The sequence below is a fragment of the Dreissena polymorpha genome, chromosome 2 (genome assembly GCF_020536995.1).
Source record: "Dreissena polymorpha isolate Duluth1 chromosome 2, UMN_Dpol_1.0, whole genome shotgun sequence".
NCBI classification, from domain to species: Eukaryota; Metazoa; Mollusca; class Bivalvia; order Myida; family Dreissenidae; genus Dreissena; species Dreissena polymorpha.
In genome coordinates this window covers 31,845,770-31,870,435 of record NC_068356.1, presented here as the reverse complement: position 1 = coordinate 31,870,435, position 24,666 = coordinate 31,845,770, and the positions used below count along the sequence as shown (strand labels likewise).

At 36.5% G+C, this 24,666-nt stretch overlaps 1 protein-coding gene across 1 annotated transcript in view; it reads right to left on the bottom strand.

Moving 5' to 3' along the window:
* Positions 1-779: 779 nt before the first annotated feature.
* LOC127866494 (DNA-directed RNA polymerase III subunit RPC1-like) overlaps positions 780-24,666 on the bottom strand; it is a 59,897-nt gene continuing 36,010 nt past the window's right edge. Inside the window, exons 19-35 of the mRNA XM_052407044.1 lie at positions 24,167-24,280; positions 23,750-23,907; positions 22,894-23,049; positions 22,278-22,405; positions 21,564-21,646; positions 20,544-20,636; positions 20,017-20,112; positions 19,500-19,651; positions 16,780-16,866; positions 16,539-16,604; positions 14,160-14,276; positions 13,158-13,269; positions 12,630-12,802; positions 11,543-11,611; positions 10,537-10,600; positions 7,030-7,099; positions 780-1,002 (exon numbers count right to left, since the gene is read on the bottom strand). Of these exons, the coding sequence (XP_052263004.1) occupies positions 924-1,002; positions 7,030-7,099; positions 10,537-10,600; positions 11,543-11,611; positions 12,630-12,802; positions 13,158-13,269; positions 14,160-14,276; positions 16,539-16,604; positions 16,780-16,866; positions 19,500-19,651; positions 20,017-20,112; positions 20,544-20,636; positions 21,564-21,646; positions 22,278-22,405; positions 22,894-23,049; positions 23,750-23,907; positions 24,167-24,280 (1,817 nt within the window). The 3' untranslated portion in view covers positions 780-923. The remainder of the gene's footprint in view (positions 1,003-7,029; positions 7,100-10,536; positions 10,601-11,542; positions 11,612-12,629; positions 12,803-13,157; positions 13,270-14,159; positions 14,277-16,538; positions 16,605-16,779; positions 16,867-19,499; positions 19,652-20,016; positions 20,113-20,543; positions 20,637-21,563; positions 21,647-22,277; positions 22,406-22,893; positions 23,050-23,749; positions 23,908-24,166; positions 24,281-24,666) is intronic.

Sequence of the window (24,666 nt, the reverse complement as noted above, 5' to 3'; positions counted from 1 at the left end):
TGACAATGATATAGAATGCGAAGAACTGTTCAATGAGATTCAGAACTGTAAAATGTTACTATCTACGAGAGTAGATGCCTAAACATCGACACCTTTGGAACTTTTGTCTTTGTGTCGTATGGTAATGATTTCTTTCCCAATGTGCATTTTGTTCTGCAAATTCTTTTAACAATTGCAGCATCGATAGCCAGTTGCGAGCGTTCCTTCAGCAAGCTGAAGCCCATTCTCTCATATCCAAGCACATCGATGGGACAATATCGTCTCTGCTATCTTGTACTTCGTAGTATAAGAAGGAAACAGTTGAAAATAGAATATCATCGACAAATTTGCGGGCATGAAAGTGAGACGAATCAATTGAGTATGACTTTTTTTTTGGAATGGGCGCATTGGGTGGCTGTTAATATAGACTGTTAATGTCATTTTTGTTGTCTATGTAGAAGCTTATATTTAATTTCCTCCAAATTATCTTCTTATGGTGTCTATTTAGCTCACCTGAGCACAACGCGGCTTTTGTTATCGCCTTTTGTCCGTCGTGCGTCGTCAACATTTGCCTTGTTTGGTGATAGTGTTATTATGTAACATTGAGTATCGACTATGTGCTCTTATGTTTCAATCGCATCGAATACTATACTCCGATGGTTAACAGTGAAGGGGTGCACTTTTTAAACAGTGTACCTGGGCGCCAAATACTGTCGCTTCGCCTCTGCATCTACTACAGGCGCAGTTTTAAAAATCGGCACCTATTGCTGCGGAAGAATATAACGGCATGCATGAACCAATTTATTTTCTTCTCAGTTTATTTTCCATAACAATAAACGAAATGCACCGATGATCAATTGGAACAGAATCGTTACTTATGTACAACAACAATTCTATGCCACTGTCCACATAGAGACTGGTCTACCAAAAAGATTCTTGTGACGTCATGAGACTATCCCAGGAACATGGAATTCTGGGATGTCAAACAGAAGAGGGCGCTGTGTTGGGGGTTTCTTCTCAGCTCTGAGGAAGGTTACGGAAAAACAAGTTTTAAGAAGTAGCATTTCATGTACAATGTATATCTTAGACGCACCGTATTGACCATCATATGGCAAGTATACGTGCTTGCATAGTATCGTGTTTATAATACAATGACCATTAATAAAGAATGATACTCAAAATAAATAAGGTGGCTCTGTAATGAATTATTCAATCCTGTCCCATCAGTTGACATACATGATAGCAGGTGGACTAGACGGAAAGGTTAAAACATTTTGAGTATGATCTAAACTGGTCGGACTATTGACCAGTCGCCAACTCCGCCCACATTTTCTCGATCAGCCAATCAGATATCGATTTTTCACACACCCCTCAGCAACGCGTATCTGGCCGCCATTTTGTCCGACAAACAAAGCGTGTTGTACATATGGAATGGACGTAATTTTTAAGAGTTTACACAGATTTTATATCAAATGCATGATCATTACTGTTCGATCATTATTCAAAATTGTAGGTGCTATACATACTTTATAAAAGGTTATTATTTTATCTGTATTTCTTGAACATATGAACGAGTAATGAGAAAACAAACACAATAAATAGTTTAACCACACCAGGTGTGTGTTCTATAAAACGTGTTATACCGTTTGATGCACAATATTATTAAGCAGTTTGGGCAACATAATAATGGCCACACGTACTTATTAATCTCAGCGTAATTGTCGATGATTAATAAATAACAGTTTGTTGCGTGGATCTCAGAATGAAGGAACATTAAGGCATTGTTATGTACTGTACACAAGAAAAGATAACTATTTAATTACTTAAATGATTTCCAATTATATATTTATTTTCTGTGGATCATAAACAAGGGAAATCATTATAAATTGTTCACTTAAATATTGTTTTAACTAAAGTAAAAACAACACAAAGGTGATTTCAACGCGGCTTAGCCAGCTTAAAGCGACTTCAAGTGTAAAATGTACGGCTTATAATAAAACAACAACATTTCTAATTCAACATATATTGATACGGGGAGAAATGTAAAAATTGCAATTAACATATAAGGGCCATCCTGTTATAAATAAGCAAATGCATAATATGCTAAATGTATTCAATTCGAATGTTCGTGAACAGCACCGTAATACCAACATTTCATTTTTTGATAGTGAAATGTCACAGGTTCGCATTAAACATAAATGAAATAAAATGCATATTAGACTATCTGTTAATGAAACCACGAAATTAGGTCTGTATTAAATTATGGTTACAATCAAAAGTTAATTTATATCCAAATAAAAAAAATCGGTGTCTTTTTAAAAATAACACAATAAAACAAAGATCTAAACATTTTTAATAAACAAAGAACCCATCATGATATGGATATGTCATTTGCATTTAATAAAAATATTTTCAAAATTATATATGAATAGCAACCGGGTTCACTGTCAGACGGTTGAATACAAGTTCAAAATCAATATGAAATAAATGCTCATTTTTACAACGGATTTTTCATCACCTCCCTATATAATACACAGGTGGTTAGCGTGTGGCTATGCTATTAATTAGTGAAAACATCATTTTGAATGATAAATAATCATATTATAACGAAAAATTAACTTTTCTGAAAAAAAATATTTCACTATCAAATATATATATAACAAGGTATGCAACTCAAAATCAGCCCAAAACGGGGTGCATCGCTTTGAACAGCCATATCTTCATCAATTTTGCAGCGATTTTCACGATCTCGGTCTTATTCAACGCAGAAATGAATTTCCTTTCTGGAAATGTATATGTCTTGCAATATTTTTACAAGTGGTGGGTCAACTTTTAAGAAATAACACGATACACAACACGCATGACCCAGTTGACAGTGATCATGTATTCTTTATGAATGAAATCTCCAGTTGTAAAGACACACCTCCGCATTGGACCAATGAAATCACTCGTATGTTTAAAATGTCAGTTAGTTGAAATGTATGTAAACAAAGGTTTCAAACGGCGCTGGACAGTTAGTCTTGATGCAGAATGTAACGACAAGAACGGTAATAATGTTTTTTCATACGTTTTATTGAATTATGGTATCGAACTACACGAACTTTATAGGGAAGTTGCCCTTTACTCCGTGAAGATTTCAGTCTTAAAGACAGCATGATCACTGTCAACTGGGTCATGCGTGTTGTGTATCGTGTTATTTCTTAAAAGTTGACCCAGCATTTGTAAAAATATTGCAAGACATATACATTTCCAGAAAGGAAATTCATTTCTGCGTTGAATAAGACCGAAATCGTGAAAATCGCTGCAAAATTGATGAAGATATGGCTGTTCAAAGCGATGCACCCCGTTTTGGGCTGATTTTGAGTTGCATACCTTGTTATATATATATTTGATAGTGAAATATTTTTTTTCAGAAAAGTTAATTTTTCGTTATAATATGATTATTTATCATTCAAAATGATGTTTTCACTAATTAATATCATAGCCACACGCTAACCACCTGTGATATAATATGTATAAGAAACGTTTCTGTTAGTCAGTCTGCCGTTAACTCATTTATTTTGATTACGCCATTTCTCTCTAAAGTTTTTATGATTGTATTAACGTTTTACAAAGCAGTTTAGGTTAGTGTGCGGCTTTCATAATTTGTTTTATAGAAAAGAGCATAATACATCATTACAAATATAGAATTTCCCTCACGTAATCCGCTATAATTGCGATCTGCTTGTCGGAGTTTTCTAATCACTAGACCACGTGACTATGTGGGCGGAGCGATCGATAATTTGGTGACTGGTCAATTGGCCATGCACTGAAAGGTCATTTCAAAAGACCAATTGAATAATCAACTGGGTCCCCTGTAACCAGGGTGCAGAATCAACGGGGTTTCCCGGGTTTTACACACTGGCTGGACAGAATCTAAACACACCATTAAAAACTTTATTTTTGCAAATATCTCGAGTTATTGAAATACCATTGCAAAAATATTACGTGCATGCAAGACAGGTTTTCGTGCAGTTTGTGTCGATATCTTAAGGTATAAGAATAAATCATTAAATATGTCTGAAAGCGTTGACAAAATTTCACGTTGCATTAAAAAGAACCGTGCACAATGAATGCAGTAGATACCGAATTTTTTAACAAGAACACAGGCTTATTTAAAAACAAATCCGATGTATTTCACATTTCCAAAAGCAGCATTAAAATCTGTATTTTATGCACTAGTGGAAATCCTTAAGAGATATAGTTATTTGAAATTAAGCACCATTTACCATAGTGTAAACATCCACAAAGTCACGTAATCCTGCACCCTGGTAACGCTCGATTGGTCATTGTCGGCTCGGGTACTACTTAAATGTTCACAGGGTACAGAAAATATATGTACCCGGAATATTTAGATTGTACCCGTGTGTTGTCCCGCCAAAAATCCAATTCTCAACATGCCTTTTGTAAGTAGGAGTTTCGATAATATATATATATGAACAAAATTAATTTGAAACAAGATATGTGTTGGTCAGAAACACAATGCCCCCTACTGCGCCGCTTTGAAGCCATATATTTGACCTGTGACCTTGAAGGATGACCTTGACCTTCACCACTAAAAATGTGCAGCTCCGTGAGATACACATGCATGCCAAATACCAAGTTGCTATCTTCAATATTGCAAAAGTTATTGCCAATGTTAAAGTTTTAGGACGGACAGACTGACTGACGGACAGACGGACTGACTGACTGACAGTTCAACTGCTATATGCCACCTTACTGGGGACATAACAAAAATAGCCAACAACAACAATTGAGCGTAAGAATGCCCAGGTACGTTTCGTTATATTTTCCGTACCTGGGGTACATTTAAGTATACTTAAAGGGTACCCGTGGTACATTTAAGTATTACTCGAGCTGACAATAACCAATCGAGCACTAGTAACACGAACATGACAAACTAGCCATCAACTTGATTATACTACAATAATTATGAATTTGATTTTGAGTGCTTCATTTTCTTACAAAACTAGAGCTTTGTCGCAGACGTGACGTATACCCCCACGTGCAGCATTGACACAGACTATTTTGCATGCTGTCTTCATAAAACAAGAGAATCTAATTTATGGCGATTTTTAAAAATTATAATGCCATTATTATTTATGGCCATTTTGACCTTTGAACTCTTGAATTCTTTGGCATGACATGCTGTCCAATGACTGTGAAAAAAAATAAATGTACAGAATAATTTTAAAATCTCACAATGAATGACATAGTTATGGCCCGGACAAGCTCATTTATGGCCATTTTTCACTTTTGAACTCCAAGCGTGACCTTGACCTTGGACATATCGACGTAATTCTTTCACATGACACATTGTCCAATGATTGTGAACAAATGTACTAAGTAATTTTAAAATCTCACAATCAATGACATAGTTATGGCCCAGACAAGATCATTTATGGCCATTTTTTACCTTTGAACTCACAGTGTGACCTTGACCTTGGATATATTGACGTAATTCTTTCGCGCTACACACCGTCCAATGATGGTGAACAAATGTGCAAAATGATTTTAAAATCTCACAATTAATCACATAGTAATGGCCCGGACAAGCTCATTTATGGCCATTTTTTACCTTTGAACTCAAAGTGTGACCTTGACCTTGCATATATTGAGATAATTCTATTGCGCCACACACCGGCCAATGATGGTGAACAAATGTGCCAAATGATTTTAAAATCTCACAATGAACAACATAGTTATGGCCCGGACAAGCTCATTTATGGCCATTTTTTACCTTTAACTTAAAAGTGTGACCTTGACCTTGGAGATATCAACGTAATTCTTTCGCGCAACACACCGTGCAATGATGGTGAACAAATGTGCCAAATGATTTTAAAATCTCACAATGAACAACATTTTTTGCGCGGACAAGCTCATTTATGGCCATTTTGATCTTTGAATTCAAAGTGTGACCTTGACCTTGGAGATATCGACGTAATTCTTTTGCGCGACACACCATCCAATGATGGTGAACAAATTTGCCAAATGATTTTAAAATCTCACAATAAATGATTAAGTTATGGCCTGGACAAGCATTTGACCTTTGAACTCCAAGTGTGACCTTGACCTGAGATATCGACGTACATTTTTCACACAACACACCGTCCCATGATGGTGAACAAATGTACCAAGTTATTTTTAAATCACACACCATCCCATGATGGTGAACAAATGTACCAAGTTGTTTTAAAATCAAACGATCAGTGACATAGTTGTGGTCCGGACAAACTTTCGGTTTAAAACACACTTAGTGACCCCGTGACCTAGTTTTTGACCCGGCATGACCCATATTCAAACTTGACCAATACATCATCTAGATACAACTTGTAACGAAGTTTGGTGAAGATCGGATGAAATTTCGGGACAGACAGACTGACCGACAAAGTGACTCCTATATAGCCCCCATTACCAATGGAAATGGGGGTATAATTATCAAATTTAAGTAGTCTGTTTATACAATGTAGTTTGTTAAGTAATAAGAAAGTGCCACAGACACTGATGCCCCCATGCAAAGCGTGTAAGAATACACACATGAATCATATATTTGGCATTGCACAGGTGAGCTGAGAATACACAAATTTTACATGGTGAGAGTTATACAAGCCATTAGTGCCTTCCTGAGCTTTCTACCTCTAATAAAATGTTTTGGGAATAAATCACTTAAAATAATACCTTGTATGAAGAACTACATGTAAAGAGGACGTTTAAGATATTGAAAAATCAGTACAGTTGAATAAATTTAATTCTGTCAAGACAATTGCCTAACTTTAAACAACGTAGACAGAAATGAAGTACATTCAATGGAAAAGAGAAATGTGTCATGCCCGATACTTATGTATTTGTAAGCTACTGTCCGCATGCTATTCAAAAGAAAACGAAGATGAACATTTTAATTTAAGATCAATAAAGTTCATCTTAAGGTATAACAATATCACTAGCTCTTCCAAACAGTTGGTGTTGTGCCACCTTACAGTGGATTCACCCCAATGATTAAGTGAAGGATACTTATGTAGAAGCTGGAACAAGCCTGTACCAACAGTCATTGGTATACCCATGATGATGCACTCACTCACGCCTGCAAAGAGTTTGTTTTGTGAAATAACATCACCCTTTTGAAATTATTACATCAAAGATCAATCATTTAGGACTCACTTAAAAAAAATTAGTATTTTTTTAAAATAATATTGATTAAAAAAGCATTTTGTAACAAATCTGATACTTATTGTACTAACAGTTATAAAACACGTGAACTTGTTGAAGAAAACAATGGATTGAAATTCAATGAGTTGCAAATCATATACTGATAAATATGCATAACATCTGTTTAAGAAAAATAAAATAAAAACAAAATTATAAAACTGAATATGCTGCCATTTTGATGATAAAGTCATTGTGCTTAGATGTTTAGCAACATAGATTGAAACATAATTTAACAAGAGCACCGCCTTGCGGGTGCAGACCGCTCATCTATTTTTTCTTTTTAAAGGTGTAGGGACCTATCTCAATTTCAATCACAAAGGAGGGAGGGGTGGAGTGGAGAGGGGTGTATAGTGTGGGGGTGTGGTCATTTATTACATTATTTTCCAAAAATGCAAAAAAAATGCAAACAAAAATTGGGGGGGGGGGGATTCTTGGGTGGGATGGTTGGACGGTATTTCAAAAATAAAATAATAAAAATAAATATTTGTGTTTTTTAACCATGTTTGAAAAAAACAAGAGATGTGGTTGTCAGAAACACAATGCCCCCTATTGCGCTGCTTTGAATGTTTTTGTGTTTTTTTTACCTTTGACCTTGAAGGATGACCTTGACCTTGAATTTCCACCACTCAAAATGTGCAGCTTTATGAGAAGGCCGCTTTGAAATATTATTTTTTTGACCTTTGACGTTGAAGTATGACCTTGATCTGAAGGATGACCTTGACCTTGAACTTCCACCACTCAAAATGTGCAGCTTCATGAGAACCCTGCTTGGATTAATTTTTTTTACCTTTGACCTTGAAGGATGACCTTGACCTTGAAGGATGACCTTAACCTTGACCTTCCACCACTCAAAATCTGCAGCTTCATGATAACGCCCCTTTAATTTTTTTTATTTTTTTTTTACCTTTGACCTTGAAGGATGACCTTAACCTTGAAGGATGACCTTGACCTTGAACCTACACCACTCAAAATGTGCAGCTTCATGATAACACCACTTTGAATTTTGTTTTGACCTTTGACCTTGAAGGATGACCTTGACCTTGAAGAATGACCTTGACCTTGAACTTCCACCACTCAAAATGTGCAGCTTCATTATAATGCCGCTTTGAAATTTGTTATTTGTTTTTTTAACTTTGACCTTGAAGGATGACCTTGACCATGAAGGATGACCTTAAACTTCCACCACTCAAAATGTGCAGCTTCATGAGAATGCCGCTTTGAAATTTATTAAAAAAATTTACCTTACAGAATGACCTTGAAGGATGACCTTGACCTTAAACTTCCACCACTCAAAATGTTCAGCTCCATGAGATACACATGCATGCCAAATATCAAGTTGCTATCTTCAAATTTGAAAAAGTTATGGCCGATGTTAAAGTTTTCGGACAGACAGACACCATAAATTTGACATTTGACCTTGAAGGATGACCTTGACCTTTCACCACTAAAAATGTGCGGCTCCATGAGATACACATGCATGCCAAATATCAAGTTGCTATCTTCAATATTGAAAAAGTTATGGCCAATGTTAAAGTTTTTTTCGGACTGACAAGACAGACTGACTGACATACTAACGGACAGTTCAACTGCTATATGCCACCCTACGGGGGGCATTAAAATTATTATTTTGGGGTGGGGGTGTATAGTGTGAGGGTGTGGTGGTCATTTATTAGATGATCTTTAATTTAAAAAAAATAATGGGGGGGGGGGATTCGGTGGGGGGGGGGGGGGGGGCGTAGGGGATCGTTTGGACAGAGTCAATTGTGGTATATCAGGTAAGAGTTGTTTTGTCAAAGTATCAATCAAATCTAATCATAAATAAAGAAGTTATGGCAATTTTAGCAAAATTTAATAATTTGACCTTGAGAGTCAAGGTCATTAAAAGGTCAAGGTAAATTCAACTTGCCAGGTACAGTACCCTCATGATAGCATGAAAGTATTTAAAGTTTAAAACCAATAGCCTTGATACTTTAGAAGTAAAGTGGATCTAAACACAAAATATAACCATATATTCAAAGTTACAAAGTCAAAAAAGGGCCATAATTCCGTAAAAATGACAACCAGAGTTATGCAACGTGTCCTTTACTGTCCCCTTATGATAGTTTGCGAGTGTTCCAAGTATGAAAGCAAAATCTACCAAAACACAAAACTTAACCAAATTTTCAAGTATAAAGGGCCCATAATTCCATCAAAATGCCAGTCAGAGTTACAAAACTTTGCCTGCACAGTCCCCTTACGATAGTTAGTAAGTGTTGCAAGTATGAAAGCAATGGCTTTGATACCTTAGGAAAAAAGTGGACCTAAACACAAAACTTAACCAAATTTTCAATTTTCTAAGTATAAAAAAGGCACATATTTCTGTCAAAATGCCAGTCAGAGTTACATAACTTTGCCTGCACAGTCCCCTTATGATAGTTAGTAAGTGTTGCAAGTATGAAAGCAATGGCTTTGATACTTTAGGAAAAAAGTGGACCTAAACACAAAACTTAACCAAATTTTCAATTTTCTAAGTATAAAAAGGGCACATTATTCTGTCAAAATGCCAGTCAGAGTTACATAACTTTGCCTACACAGTCCCCTTATGATAGTTAGTAAGTGTTGCAAGTATGAAAGCAATAGCTTTGATACTTAAGGAATAAAATGGACCTAAACACAAAACTTAACCAAAATTTTCAATTTTCTAAGTATAAAAAGGGCACATAATTCTGTCAAAATGCAAGCCAGAATTATCTAACTTTGCCTGCCCAGTCCCCTCATGAAAGTAAGTAAGTGTACCAAGTTTGAATGCAATAGCATTGATACTTTATGAGAAAAGGGTACCTAAACGCAAAACTTAACCGGACGCCGACGCAGACGCCAAGGTGATGACAATAGCTCATAATTTTTTTCAAAAAATAGGTGAGCTAAAAAGCGTTTATATTATGGATGCAACAGGTTAAATGGACTGAATGATTGGTTAACTGCATTCATTTGATAGAAATGGTAAACCTGCAACTTTTTTAAAACCTGAAACACAAAAAAAATCCAGTTTTCAACATTGTAGTTATAAATATAATTTTAACTCTGTGCAGTCACAAGCTCTGACAGCGTACCTAAGCTAGCTACACACATAGTTTCAGCCCCAATACAAACTCTTTTTTCTATTTTAAGTAACCTTGATCCAACTTACCCCAATTGTTACTCCAAGCTAGGTCTTCACATAAGCGACGAAACATTAACATTTAAGAACAAAACCTACATAAAAATCCCTAGCTTTTGAGCAGAAAGTGTTTCTATTATTATAAACAATTTCAATAATACTCCTGTTATTACCTGAAATCACATCCTTCTGTCCATGGTAAGCAGCTTCAAACAGATGGTCAGCTGTCTTTTCGAACTAAAATGGATCAGAAATAAATAAGTCTCTTTTAACCACCATTTCCAGTAACTGGATACACAAGTATTATTCATGATTGCAAACTGCAAAATCAGCAGGATGAAACTTCTGATATTGTTGGTAGATTGCTAAAAAACCCATATAATTAACAAGCGTTGTTGAAGCACAGTGTGCAACATTTCTTGTTCTTGTCAGAGTTTCTGTGCCTTTTTTTCCTAAACAAAACTGTATGGTAGAAATGCTATTTAAGCTATCATGGAATTTAGAAATTTCCTAATTTGCAAAACATCAAATGAGACTTGAAAACTTTGATTTTCAATGTAAACCAATTGTCTATATTTACTAACAGTGACCTCGACCCATTTGCTCCATATTCAAAAATGAAACTGTTGTACAATGTATATGTGCTTACATCACAACAACTCAATAACTTAGTATCTAGTTTGATAGAAATATCTAAGTTTGATGAGATGTAAGTCGTCTATATAGCTATATGTAATTTCAAAGTGTAAACATGCATTCAATTTTTGACAAATTTTATATCTAGAGTTATTAAAATTGGCCTTTGAATGATTAATGTTTGGCATAAACTTTAACTGTAAAATAACCTTTAAATTCCTCTCTTGTTGTATGCTGTTTTTTTTAATATTACTATCAAAATTTGGACTAAAACTGACCATATTTGAAATATTTTTTGTAAAATAATCTTAACACTTTTTATCAATCAAAGTTTAATCAATGTCTAATTTAGCATTTGTAGCAAAGTATTAACTTTATATTTTACATCTAAGTAAAATATAAACATGCTACAAAGCATATCTGAAAATAAATAATTCCCCTTTTGAATAAAACATCCGCATACTGAGGTCCCCTAAATACTTTTTCAAAAAACATCAAAGCCATTAATTTTGTACAATATCCCCATAGACAATGTTTACATACCGAGGCCAGCATGAGGACACTCTCCTTCATCTTGGCCAGACCAAACCTGGTCACACCGAGAACCTCACCCTGTAACCATAGCAATTAAAATATCAAGATATGAGCCTCACCCTGGGATACAAGGGTTTAAAAATGTGCGTAAAGTGTAGTTCCTGATAAGCCTGTGTGGACCATGTTTTTACTATTAAACACAAACATTTAGATTTCTTGAATAAAATTTGCAAAAATTAAGTAATGTTCAGCTTTTCAATAAAGTTCAAATTGGATAATTCTATATTTGTCAGCTAATTTTAATAAAATCATAAATAAAAGCGCATTCTGTTCAACAAACTTCCCATCATTTAAAATAAACTCCAGATATGCATGCATAGTGATGCCGCAGACACTGTCATCGCAGTTATACTATTTTACTGTTAATGCTATTCTCCAATAATTTGACATAACCTTCAAAGTTCAGTGGTAATATAAAATTAAAGGACTGTACTTCATCCTCATAATATGAATAATGGTAGGTTAGCTACATTGAAGTATTTCAAAAACCAGTGTGATTAAGGTGACATTAATACAATTGAGATATTGCCTTTTACCTTTTTTTAAGTAATTTCATTTTAATATTTTACAACATTATCAATGTAGGATATTGTTACCATTAATTTTAGAATGTTACTATTTGAATTTGTCCATACAATCTAAGAAAAAACACAGGCCTGAAATGGGCATTTGCACAGGACTTTTCTAATAAAATAAAGCATAATTACTTGCCTTGTATATATATTTGAACCAGTGAATATACTAATACAATAAGAAAATGGCAGGTAGGAAACAATACAGTTTGTCACCAGTTGTGTAATCTTATAACGATACAATATATAGTATCATTTGAGTGAATCATTATGTCTTTGTTGACTGTCAGCGTTCACAACATAGGAATCTGAATTTATAGGGGCTTACTAGCCAAAGACCTATAAAATGTGTGTATGGGGGGGGTGGCCCTAGATACTCTGATAAAACTCTTGTTAAAGCTTGTGTCCTTGGTACACGAAGCAACCATGGCTCATGGGTTTGTTTGAAACCCAACCCTGTGTACCTTGTATGTCATGAGGTCTGCCAACAGCATGACATGTCTGATGTCAATGCTCATGCCATGGCTGCTCATCGTGTAGTTGATCTCGTTCATGATGGTCTTACGTGCAGCCTCGATACCCAACGTCTTCTCAACCTCTATTGTGTTGTTGGAGATACACTGGGATCCGTGCACTCCTAAACAGTACAAGGATGGGGTTTTTTGGTAATAGAAAAAGCACTGTGAAAAGTCAACTGAGTAGCACTCTTTGAAAACCAGGCGTGAAGTTCGCTTTTTTCCGCCTTAACTGGATTTACGCTAAGAGAATTACTGTAAACAAAAAATACCATATTACCATAGTAGAAAGTGTTGTCCCTGATAAGCCTGTGCAGACTGAATAGGCTAATCTGGGACGACACTTTACGCACATGCAATAAGCCCAGTTTTCCCAGAACTACACTCACATTTTGAAAGTTGAGTTTCCTTTATATTATTGAAACTGTTCACATATTCTTGAAATGTTTACATAGGTTTGAATAAACATATCCAGACCTCTGGTTGCCATGACTTTCCTCAGGTTATCTCCCTCTACCAGCAGTTTGTAAGATTTATTGCCCTTGCTATCATCTATGTGGATTACAGCCCTTGTCACTGACTGTATTCCCTAAAATAGAAAATGAGATAAAGAATCAGTGTATAAGCTATGTAGATAATTAAAATCAAATGCAAGCAATATGTTCTTTCCTAAAATGTTTGAATATTCTTTTTTTAAGCATTTCATGATATGAATAAAGGCTCTTGACTTTATTAAGGCTCTACTCCTAATCTTTATGTACATGTATGCCAGTACAAACGGTTTTAAGTCACTTAACATTAAATGACACTTTTTCGAAAGAAAACCCAAAACCTTTCAATAACTTTGTATATACTTGGAAAATCAGTGATCACATTCTTAAAATATGTAAAGATGACATCTTAGTAGCATAGCCTTGCTGTAGTCCCTAGTCACTGCATGCCCTAAAACAGGTCAAACTTATTCCCCAAACTATTTTCAAACACGAAAAGGTAAAACCTCTCTATTCAACATTTTTAGCCATAATTTTTTTTTTCAGAAATGTTCCAAAATGACTTACTTAAAAAGTAAAAAAATCATCCATCCAAAAATAATATGGATACTTATTTCCCTATTTAAGCTGATTAAATTTTTCTAACTGACTTGTGTTGAGAACAAGTGAAACAATATGGCCCTCTTAGATAGTCCCTACACAGAGGTGTGAATAAACTACAAGATTATGGTTGGTAATTTTCAATATTGAACATGATTAGGAAATGACTCAAGTTCTTAAGTTATTGATTTTTGAGTTTTGAGTTAAAGGTGGTAATTTCTTATTAAAACATAGATGACTTTGCAAGCACTATGACCTGTGTTTGAGTTACCATAGATTTGTCAAGTTTCCCATGCTGAAATTAAAGATATTATACTGTTGAAGTTGATCTGAAGATACACAGTTTCATACATTCAATTCTCAACCCAATATGCAGTGTGTATTGTACCTTGATCATGACTGAAGGCAGTTCCTTCTTCCAGAACTGCAGTGTGTAGTACATGGAGCTCTTGGCCGACTCCTTGGGATGGATGGTCAGTACGGCCGCACTATGCACCTGCACATTCTACACAGACACACAACTATCAAAGTGAGCCTCCCTTTGTGAAAACGGTGTGTAATGCATGTGCATACAGTGTTGTTTCAGATTAGCAGTCTGCACAGGCCAATCAGTGACACTTTCCTCTTTCATGGTATTTTTTGTTGAAATGAATTCTCATCTAAGCGAAAATCCAGTTAAGGGAGAAAGTGTCGACACTTTAACCACATGTATTAAACCTTGTTTTCATAAAGCAAGGCTTGGCTCAAATATGTAGACCGCCAAACTGTGCAATTAGACATTCTACCATTATAAAGCAACGACAAACAAGAGCTGCCCCCTACTGCTGTTTGAAGTCCCACAGCAGCTATTGTAGATAAAAACAATTCCCATAAGTTAGCCAAAAGTCAAAGGACCAAAACAAAGCTCACACTTAATCTGTAAGTCATGACTCAAATACCAAAAATAAGTTTAATAGCTGAAAGCTTTGCGTAAAAAAATCCCAAAAAAGGTTATCATAGAGAAAATTTCTAAGTCCAAGGCCCATAACTTATCCAAAAATCTCAAAAAATCAATAGACTGGAACGAATTTCACACTTCATATTAAGGTCATATAAGTAAACTCAAAATACCAAAAACCAGCTCTATCTGAAAACCTTGCGCAAAAAACATTGGAAAGCAGTTCTCATAGAGAAAATTTCTAAGTCCAAAGCCCTTAACTACGCCAAAAATCAACAGACTGGCATGAATTTCACACTTATTATATAGGGTATGAATGTATACCAAAGCTCATTATCTGAAAGCATTGCATAAAAAACATCCGGAAAAAAGGAAAAATATATTACTGCCCCTGGCCTTATCACAAATGACCTGTATCTGCTGCCCTTGTCAACAAGAGATGTGTTTGTCAGAAACACAATGCCCCCTACTGAGTCACTTTGATACATGTTTTTTTACCTTGAAGGATGACCTTGACCTTTCACCACTCTAAATGTGCAGCCCCACGAGGTACACATGCATGCCAAATATCAAGTTGCTATGTGAAGGGACATAGAAGTTATGAGCATTTTTCGAAACCTTAACGCGAAACCTAAATGCAAAGTGGGACAGAAAGACGGACGGTATGATCACTATATGCCCTCCTTCGGGGGCATAAAAATGACCTGTTCCTGCAAAATGATATATAACAAGAGATGTGTTTGTCAGAAACACAATGCCCCCTATTGCGCCGCTTTGAAATTTTTTAAAATATTTTTTTTTGACCTTCGACCTTGAAGGATGACCTTGATCTTGAAGGATGACCTTGACCTTGAACTTCCACCACTCAAAATGTGCGGCTTCATGATAACACTGCTTTGAATTTTTTATAAAAAAAATTACCTTTGACCTTGAAGGATGACCTTGACCTTCACCTTTCACCACTCAAAATGTTCAGCTCCAAGAGATACACATGCATGCCAAATATCAAGTTGCTATCTTCAATAGTGAAAAAGTTATGGCCAATGTTAAAAGTTTTTTTCAGACTGACGGACAGACTGACTGACATACTGACTGACGGACAGTTCAACTGCTATATGCCACCATACCGGGGGCATAAAAATTATCTCCCTTTAAAGCTTGGACTCAAATACCAACAAGAGCACCGCATAACGGGTGCCACGCTCGGCTGCAAAAGCTAGTCAGAAATAAAAAATTTTAGAGGTCACAGTGACCTTGACCTTTGACCTAGTGACCCGAAATGGTTGTGGCGTGTAGAACTCATCAAGGTGCATCTACAGATGAAGTTTCAAAGTTGTAGGTGGAAGCACTTTGATTTTAGAGCCAATGTAAAGGTTTACGCACGAAGCTGGGCGGCGGACAACGAGCAGGCTATGACAATACATCGGGTTTTCTCCGAAAACAGCCTCGCTAAAAATTAGCTCAATATCTAAAAGCATTGCGTAAAAAAACCTTCAGAAAACAGAATGCCGGATGGACAGACAGACGGACGGACGGTGCGACTGCTATATGCCACCCTACAGGAGGCATTAAAAAGAGACCAAGGCGTAAACTTACACAAGTTGGCATATACATGTACTTGGTTTGAAAAAACATCAAAATGATCATGTCTGGTGTCCAGTAATTTTCATTTTTAAAAATGGAATTAATGTCAATACTGAAATATGTAAGTAATTACTGGCCACAATCTCAGTAACTTTTAAAAGAAAGGCTGACATGAGAATTAAACCAAACCAAGATATCTACAATGTTTAAAAGGGTAAAGAAAAATGATAAGAATAATTATCTCACCTGTGGTTTAATCCTCAGTTTAGAGAGTACAATGGACTCCTTGATGGACGCCACATTCACCTCGAGCTGTCAGCAGACAAGGGAAAGAGATTAGAACATTCACTACGCCAAAATTAAGTTGGTCAGTAATGTAATTTGCAACGCAATCAAATCAATAGGCAAAACATATCAATGGACAAAACATTCTACAAGCCAGGTCACATGGCCGGGTACATGACAGAGTGTAACCACAAGTGTTTACCTTGAGAAGTCTGATCCTCTCCAGGTCCAGTTTGACCAGAATGAAGCAGTCATCCGGCAGGAACACCTCCTCCAGGTACTCGGACACCTGCACACATAACACAGGACCATTGGAGCCTTGCTCCGGGAATACGGGGCTTAATGCTTTAGCATACAGTGTTGTCCCAGATTAGCCTGTGCTAGTAGGGGTCAACACTTTCCGCCTAGACTGGATTTTCGTTTTGAAGAGTCTTTGTTTGAACAAGAAATTCTGTAAAAGCGGAAAGTGACATCCTTGATTAGCCTGCAGACTGCAAAGGCTAATCTGGGACAAAACTACGCATATGCATTAAGCCCACTTCTCCCTGAATACAGCTCATATGATTACCTACATACCGATAGGTAAAACAGGCTCAATAACATAACCAGGTATGTAGCAGGTGATTAGAATGCCTACACCAGTAACACAGGAACATGAACTAACCCAGGTTAGTGTTGCTAGTGTCAAGACACAAATGGGGCCATTTTGATTTGCGTTATTTTGAGATGCTTCATGCTAAAGTAGAGGCGCAAAAAGAGCTATTGCCAAATGCTTAATGCCATTATAGACACAAACAAGAGCTGTCACCATAGGATGACATATGCCACCTATAAACGCTTTGATAGAAGTTATGAGCATTTTTAGAAACCTAAACGCAGATTTCGAAACCAAAACGGGGACCCTAAGTTCAAGGTCATGGTCACAGGGGTCAAAATTTTGTGTGTATTGAAAGGCCTTGTCCATATACACATGCATACCAAATATGAAGGTTATTTCTCAAGGGACATAAAAGTTATGAGCATTTTTCGAAACCTAAACGCTGATTTTGAAACCTAAACGCGGACCCTAAGTTCAAAGTCAAGGTCACAGGGGTAAAAAAATTTGTGCATATGGAAAGGCCTTGTCCATATACACATGCATACCAAACATGAAGGTTATATCTCAAGGGACATAGAAGTTATGAGCATTTTTCGAAACCTAAACGCAGATTTCGAAACCTAAACGCGGACCCTAACTTCAAGGTCAAGGTCACAGGGGTAAAAAAATGTGTGCGTATGGATAGACCTTGTCCATATACACATGCATACAAAATATGAAGGTTATTTCTCAAGGGACATAGAAGTTATGAGCATTTTTCGAAATAAACACAGATTTCGAAACCTAAACACAGATTTTGAAACCTAAACGCGGACCCTTAGTTCAAGGTCAAGGTCACAGGGGTCAAAATTGTTGTGCATATGGAAAGGCCTTGTCCATATACACATGCATACCAAATATGAAGGTTATATCTCAAGGGACATAGAAAGAAGTAATGAGCATTTTTAGAAAACTTAACGCAAAGTGTGACGGAAGGACAGACAGACGGACGGTCCGATCACTATATGCCTTCCTTAAGGGGCAAAAAAATGCCATTTCCATATGCGTATTTCCTTGGTAGAGACTTTATTGAGGCTATTTTAACACACTGAAAGCTTTGGTAGAGACACAATCATTTCCATAAACCTGATTCTACAGTGAAGAAAACAAGAGCACCGCATAACGGGTGCCACGCTCGGCTGCGAAAGCTTGTCAAAATTATTATTTTTATTTTTTTTAGAGGTCACAGTGACCTTGACCTTCGACCTAGTGACCCAACAAGAGATGTGTTTGTCAGAAACAAAATGCCCCCTACTGCGCCGCATTGAAATAATATTTCTATTTATCATTTGGCAGGTATAGAAATCATCTCCCTTTATAGGTTATTTTTTCCCTTGAATTTTGTCCAATCCAACTGGGGGTGGGGAGGGTCTCCCAGTCAATTATGACCATATCAGACATCACCGACAACCAAGGCCTGTGGTTTAAAAGAGATCATAGCCAGAGTTGATCATGTATCTATGGACATAAGTCCACAGGTATGTAATGAACATCAAAGAAATTATAATTATATCATTAAAAAAAAAACTTTGACAAATCAATCATTAGGGTTATAAATAATCAAAATAATAAATCTGTACAGTAACTGTGAAAAGAACTTCAATTCTTGGTAAGGAAATATATAATATGAGATTTATAATTATATAAATTACTTCCCTTGAAAATAATTGTCTGTAACAAATCTCTATTTTTAGTAGCAAATAATTAAAAGCCACTACCGTGACTGCAGATTCACCACTCAAAATGTGCAGCTCCATGAGATACACATGCATGCCAAATATATAAAGTGGCTATGTTCAATATTGAATAATTTTTCTCCCTTTTTAAAGCTTATTACTTCCCTTAAATCTGTATTTTTTACCATAGACTGTAAAGGATGACCTTGACCTTTTACCACAATGTGTTTGTCAGAAACACAATGCCGCCTACTGCGCCGCTTTGATTTATTTAACAAAAATATATACGTGGGCAGGTCAGATAACTATGTCCATTTAAAGCTTATTACTTCCCTTGACTTTGTTTTTTCGACCCTAGACCTTGGAGGATGATGTTCACCTTGAAATTTTACCACTCAAAATGTGCAGCTTCACGAGATACACATGCATGCCAAATATCAAGGTGCTATCTTCAATATTTAAAAAGTTATGGCCAATGTTAAGGTTTTAGCACGACGCCTACAGTGGACGACGAGCTGGCTATGACAATAGCTCGGGTTTTCTCCGAAAACAGCCTCGCTAAAAAATCAGGAAATAACCAGAAAAATCTAAACATAATCAAGTCCCTACCTCTCCCAGTTCAGTCTTCTCAATGCGCCCTTTAACGACCCTGGCAAACTCTGCATCATTGTCCACATCCAGGTGGGCAGTGATTATGGGAGTACTGATGTTCTTGGAGGCATTCATGATCTCCTTGATACGGGGCACACCCTGTGTGATGTCTGGGCAACTGGTTAAGGAGTCAACTTGTTAACATAAACTCATGTGTCACCGCCTTCAATAATTTAATGTTTTCAAACCTGCTAATTCATTCTTCTAAAGAAACAGGCAATTAAAATCATCATTATTATTGTGCATGCCTGCCAAAACATTTTTCCATCACTTAAATATTATAAAAGAAAATAGTCATTTTTTTCATTTCAGTTAATTCAATTTATGGAATAATTTAAATGATAAGTTTTTTTTTCCCATTTATTGCAAAGGATTTTACATTAAAACTAAGTAGAGAGCTTAATATTCTGCATTCAGTGTATGAAGGTCAGGTCATGGACCTGCAGTTAGTCCTAGTCTTGAAGGTCAAGGATACTCATAGAGGCAACACCAGCAAAGTGGAAGGTCTTCAGGGTCATCTGTGTGCCTGGCTCTCCAATGCTCTGGGCTGACACTGCCCCCACTGCTGTGCCTGAAACAACATGCAGCCATGCACAGCCATCGCTAGGTATGGTACTGAAGAAATGGGTTGCTTTGTGCTTAGCTCTTCACAGTTGGAATACACACACAAAAATCATGAAAATTTAACTTACTACATTACTAATTTAATTTCCTATGCTATCATAACCGATCAGGTTTTGTAATTTTTACCTAACACATTAGAAAAATGTCCTCTTTCTTTTTATAATGAGCCTCATTCTTGGAAATATGGACTTAATGCATGTTTGTAAAGTGACATTACATTTAGCCTTAATAGAATTTTCATTTAGAAGAGACTTATCTTCCATAAAAGCAACAAGTGTTGTCCCTGATAAGACTGTGCGGACTGCACAGGCTAATCTTGAACAACACTTAACGCACAAGCATTAAGCCCAGTTTTCGGAGACCGCTGTTGCACTCTACCTGGCTCAATACGGGCCCTCATGTACTTGTCCTGACAGCAGTCCAGGAACCTCTCCACCTGGGTGCGGGTCACCCTCTCCAGCTGGTAGAGAACTGACAGGTAGGCAAACAGGAGAACAGTCAATACATGGAGGGTTACGTTTAGTCAAGCCTGTACAACAATCTAGAGAACTGACAGGTAGGCAAACAGTAGAACAGTCAATACATGGAGGGTTACTTTTAGTCCAGTCTGTACAACAATCTAGAGAACTGACAGGTAGGCAAACAGTAGAACAGTCAATACATGGAGGGTTACTTTTAGTCCAGTCCGTACAACAATCTAGAGAACTGACAGGTAGGCAAACAGTAGAACAGTCAATACATGGAGTGTTACTTTTAGTCCAGTCCGTACAACAATCTAGAGAACTGACAGGTAGGCAAACAGTAGAACAGTCAATACACTGAGTGTTACTTTTAGTCCAGTCTGTACAACAATCTAGAGAACTGACAGGTAGGCAAACAGTAGAACAGTCAATACATGGAGTGTTACTTTTAGTCCAGTTCGTACAACGATCTAGAGAACTGACAGGTAGGCAAACAGTAGAACAGTCAATACATGGAGGGTTGTACTTTTAACAAGATACCAATTTTCTATTTCGTACAGGCTAATCAGGGATGACACTTGTAAAGAATTTTTCCTTTGAAAGATGTCTCTTTTGTACAAAAATCCAGTCTAGGAGTAAAGTGTCGTCCCTGATGATGCACATGCATAGAGCCTTGTTTTCCACAAAAACAGCTCAATTATTATAATCTTGATAATAATAATAATTTTTATCATTATTATTATTATCATTATTATCCATTACAAATTGTGAATTACAAGAAACATTAATCATCATAGCATTACACATTTCACAACAAATAATGTTAAGCAAAAAACATGACAATATGAAATTCTATGTTCTAATATTTCTTGTTACACTAATCTGTCCCTGCCACAGATGACATTCATCAAGAATGTACACAGGTTGTGTAACGTACCTGGTATAGAGTTGCCCGAACTGTCCACACCATAACGGGACCGCACTTTCATAATTTTGCCAGCAGCAGTGGTCACAAACTCTCTGTTTAAAATATTCAAGGTGCAATTTAATATATATATAAAACAAGAATTAAACAAGAGCACCGCATAACGGGTGCCACGCTCGGCTGCGAAAGCTTGTCAGATTTTTTTAAAAAATTTTAGAGGTCACAGTGACCCTGACCTTTGACCTAGTGACCCAAAATGGGTGTGGCGTGTAGAACTCATCAAGGTGCATCTACATATGCAGTTTCAAAGTTGTAGGTGGAAGCACTTTGATTTTAGAGCGTATGTTAAAGTTGAATATTAGAGGTCACAGTGACCTTGACCTTTGACCTAGTGACCCAAAAATGGGTGTGGCGTGTAGAACTCATCAAATTGTATCTACATATGAAGTTTCAAAGTTGTAGGTGGAAGCACTTTGATTTTAGAGCCAATGTTAAGGTTTTAGAACGACGCCTACAGCGGACGTTGGACGAGCTGGCTATGACAATAGCTCAGGTTTACTCCGAAAACAGCCTCGCTAAAAACGACTGACATTTGCATGAAGAACACTAGATAACACATGTGATAAACATAATATTTTCTGAATACACAGTGACATTTTTATCAAAGAACAATACAAATAATACTTCAGAACCAACGAGTTTATAACAAAGTCAGTATGTTCAGACCTGAGTTCTTTTTTGAATTCCTCGCTGTAATGTTTGTATCTGGGCAGTGACAGGAATTCCTCCACTGTGTCTGTCAGAGCCTGACCACTGAGTGATCGCTCCCCTCTACACTCTAAGTTGGTGTTAGCCTGGTAATAAAACATTCAATCAAGCTGCCATCTGGGAAAGAGGGCTTAATGCATGTGTGTTAAGTTTTGTCACAGAATAGCCTGTTTAGTGTACATAGGCTAATCAGGGAGGACATTTTAAGCTTTAATTGAATTTTTAGTTTATTATAAGTCCTTTCTCAACAAAAATCTAGACTAGTTAACTGCACATGCTTATTTGGGATAACACTTTACACACATGCATTAAACCCGGTTTCCCAGAGCAAGGATAAAATAATTTTGCTATTTCTCCCTTACAGAGTGTAATCATGCTAAATTGGATATTAAGTCTAATTGATAAAATTTGACATTTGAAATTTTAAGATCATACTGATAAAATAACAGTTATTTTACACTTTTCAAGCATAGTATTTTTTTTTTTTTCAAACCCGGCCATGAGCAAAAGAAAAAATGCCCGGAAGAAAAAGTCATGAAAATGTTAACAAATTATGACAGTAGGTTTGGTATACCCTGATGTGATCATAAACCCTTTGGAAGTCTACTGGTATGTCATTGCCCTCCATGGCAGCCGGATCAAGGCTGTCAGCCCCATAGGTAAACTGAACAATGTCGCTGGTTGAGTTACGCACAGTCAGGTCATACTGGGAGCACAGATCCTCCAGGCTCTATGAATGGATAAATGATGAAATGAATTAAGCCTCTGACAAATCTCATCTTTGTTGAAATGATCTTCATAAAATTTACATATATAGCTTCCTTCTCATTGTGTACGTTTTGCTTATAAGTTGACAAAAGTACATACATCTCTTCAGCCATATATTCAAACTGCATCTTTGAAATAGAAGATTAACTCAAGTCTTCAGCTCAAGGACACCTAAAAAGTCTCGAAATAAAATTATCAAGTCTCTTAGCAAACTTTATATCATATCATGTTGAACGTATAAATTGTTTTCCTTTATTTGACTGACAACCCAACCATTCTTAATTTAAACAACTTGCAAGCATGCATTCTATGCTGTGGATGTTTTGGTCTGGATACTTTCACAGATTTCGAGTACATGTGCCTTTTTTCATGTCTTTTAATAGGAAAAACTAATTTTGTTTCTTTTTAAGTCGAGAAAACTCTGAACACCTTTACCCCCTATATGAGCTGCATCTTGTCAAAATGGGTCTCATGACAAATGCAACCAGCGTAGCTCCAAATCAGCCTAAACATTCAAGCACTCTGGTCAAAGTCCACTAACAAGACAACCAATCTTTGCATGACTTAATAGCAGACAGCGTAGCTACACTAGCTGTATATGGCATAAGACCCATTTTTGCATGCTATGGCCCATATATACATATATATACATATATGGCTACCTTGACCAGTCTCCTCTGCATGTAGCCAGTCTCGGCTGTCTTCACAGCTGTGTCTACCAGGCCTTCCCTGCCTCCCATTGTGTGAAAGAAAAACTCTGTAGGGGTCAGGCCACTGTAGAAACTGTTCTGTACAAAACCTCGGGCTGACGGGTCTTTTGCTGAAAAGAAAACAAATATAAATGCCTGGTGAATTTAAAAGCTGCATATTCTGTTGATTTTGTTAATTCAGAGACAAGAGAACTGGGGATATTTCTTTATACAGTCTGTAAGTCATATGATTTGCTGTTGTTTAAATATATGGTGCAAACTTGTGATCTATAATGGCAAATGGCATTATGTATGTGTTATACATGTAGACTTGAAAACCCAAAATGTTCGAACACAAATGAAAGCAAATCTCTAGCTATTTCCACTTACAATGTCTCTCAAAATGTGGGAGAGCTCTGTCTTCAAAGCCGTTGGGCACTCGTTTACCACTGATAGCCTGCTGACCCACACATGCAATCATCTGAGAGATATTGATGAATGATCCTGAAATATACACACAATCATCTGAGAGATATTGATGGAGCCTGAAATATTCAAGCAATCATCAAAGAGATATTGATGAATGAGCCTGAAATATACACGCAATAATCTGAGAGATATTGATAAATGAGCCTCAAATATGCACACAATCATCTAAGAGATATTGATGAATGAGCCTGAAATATGCATGCAATCATCTGAGATATATTGATGAAAGAGCCTGAAATATTCATGCAATCATCTTAGAGATATTGATGAATGAGCCTGAAATATGCATGCAATCATCTGAGAGATATCGATGAAAGAGCCTCAAATATGTACACAATCATCTTAGAGATATTGATGAATGAGCATGAAATATGCTCACAATCATCTGAGAGATATTGATA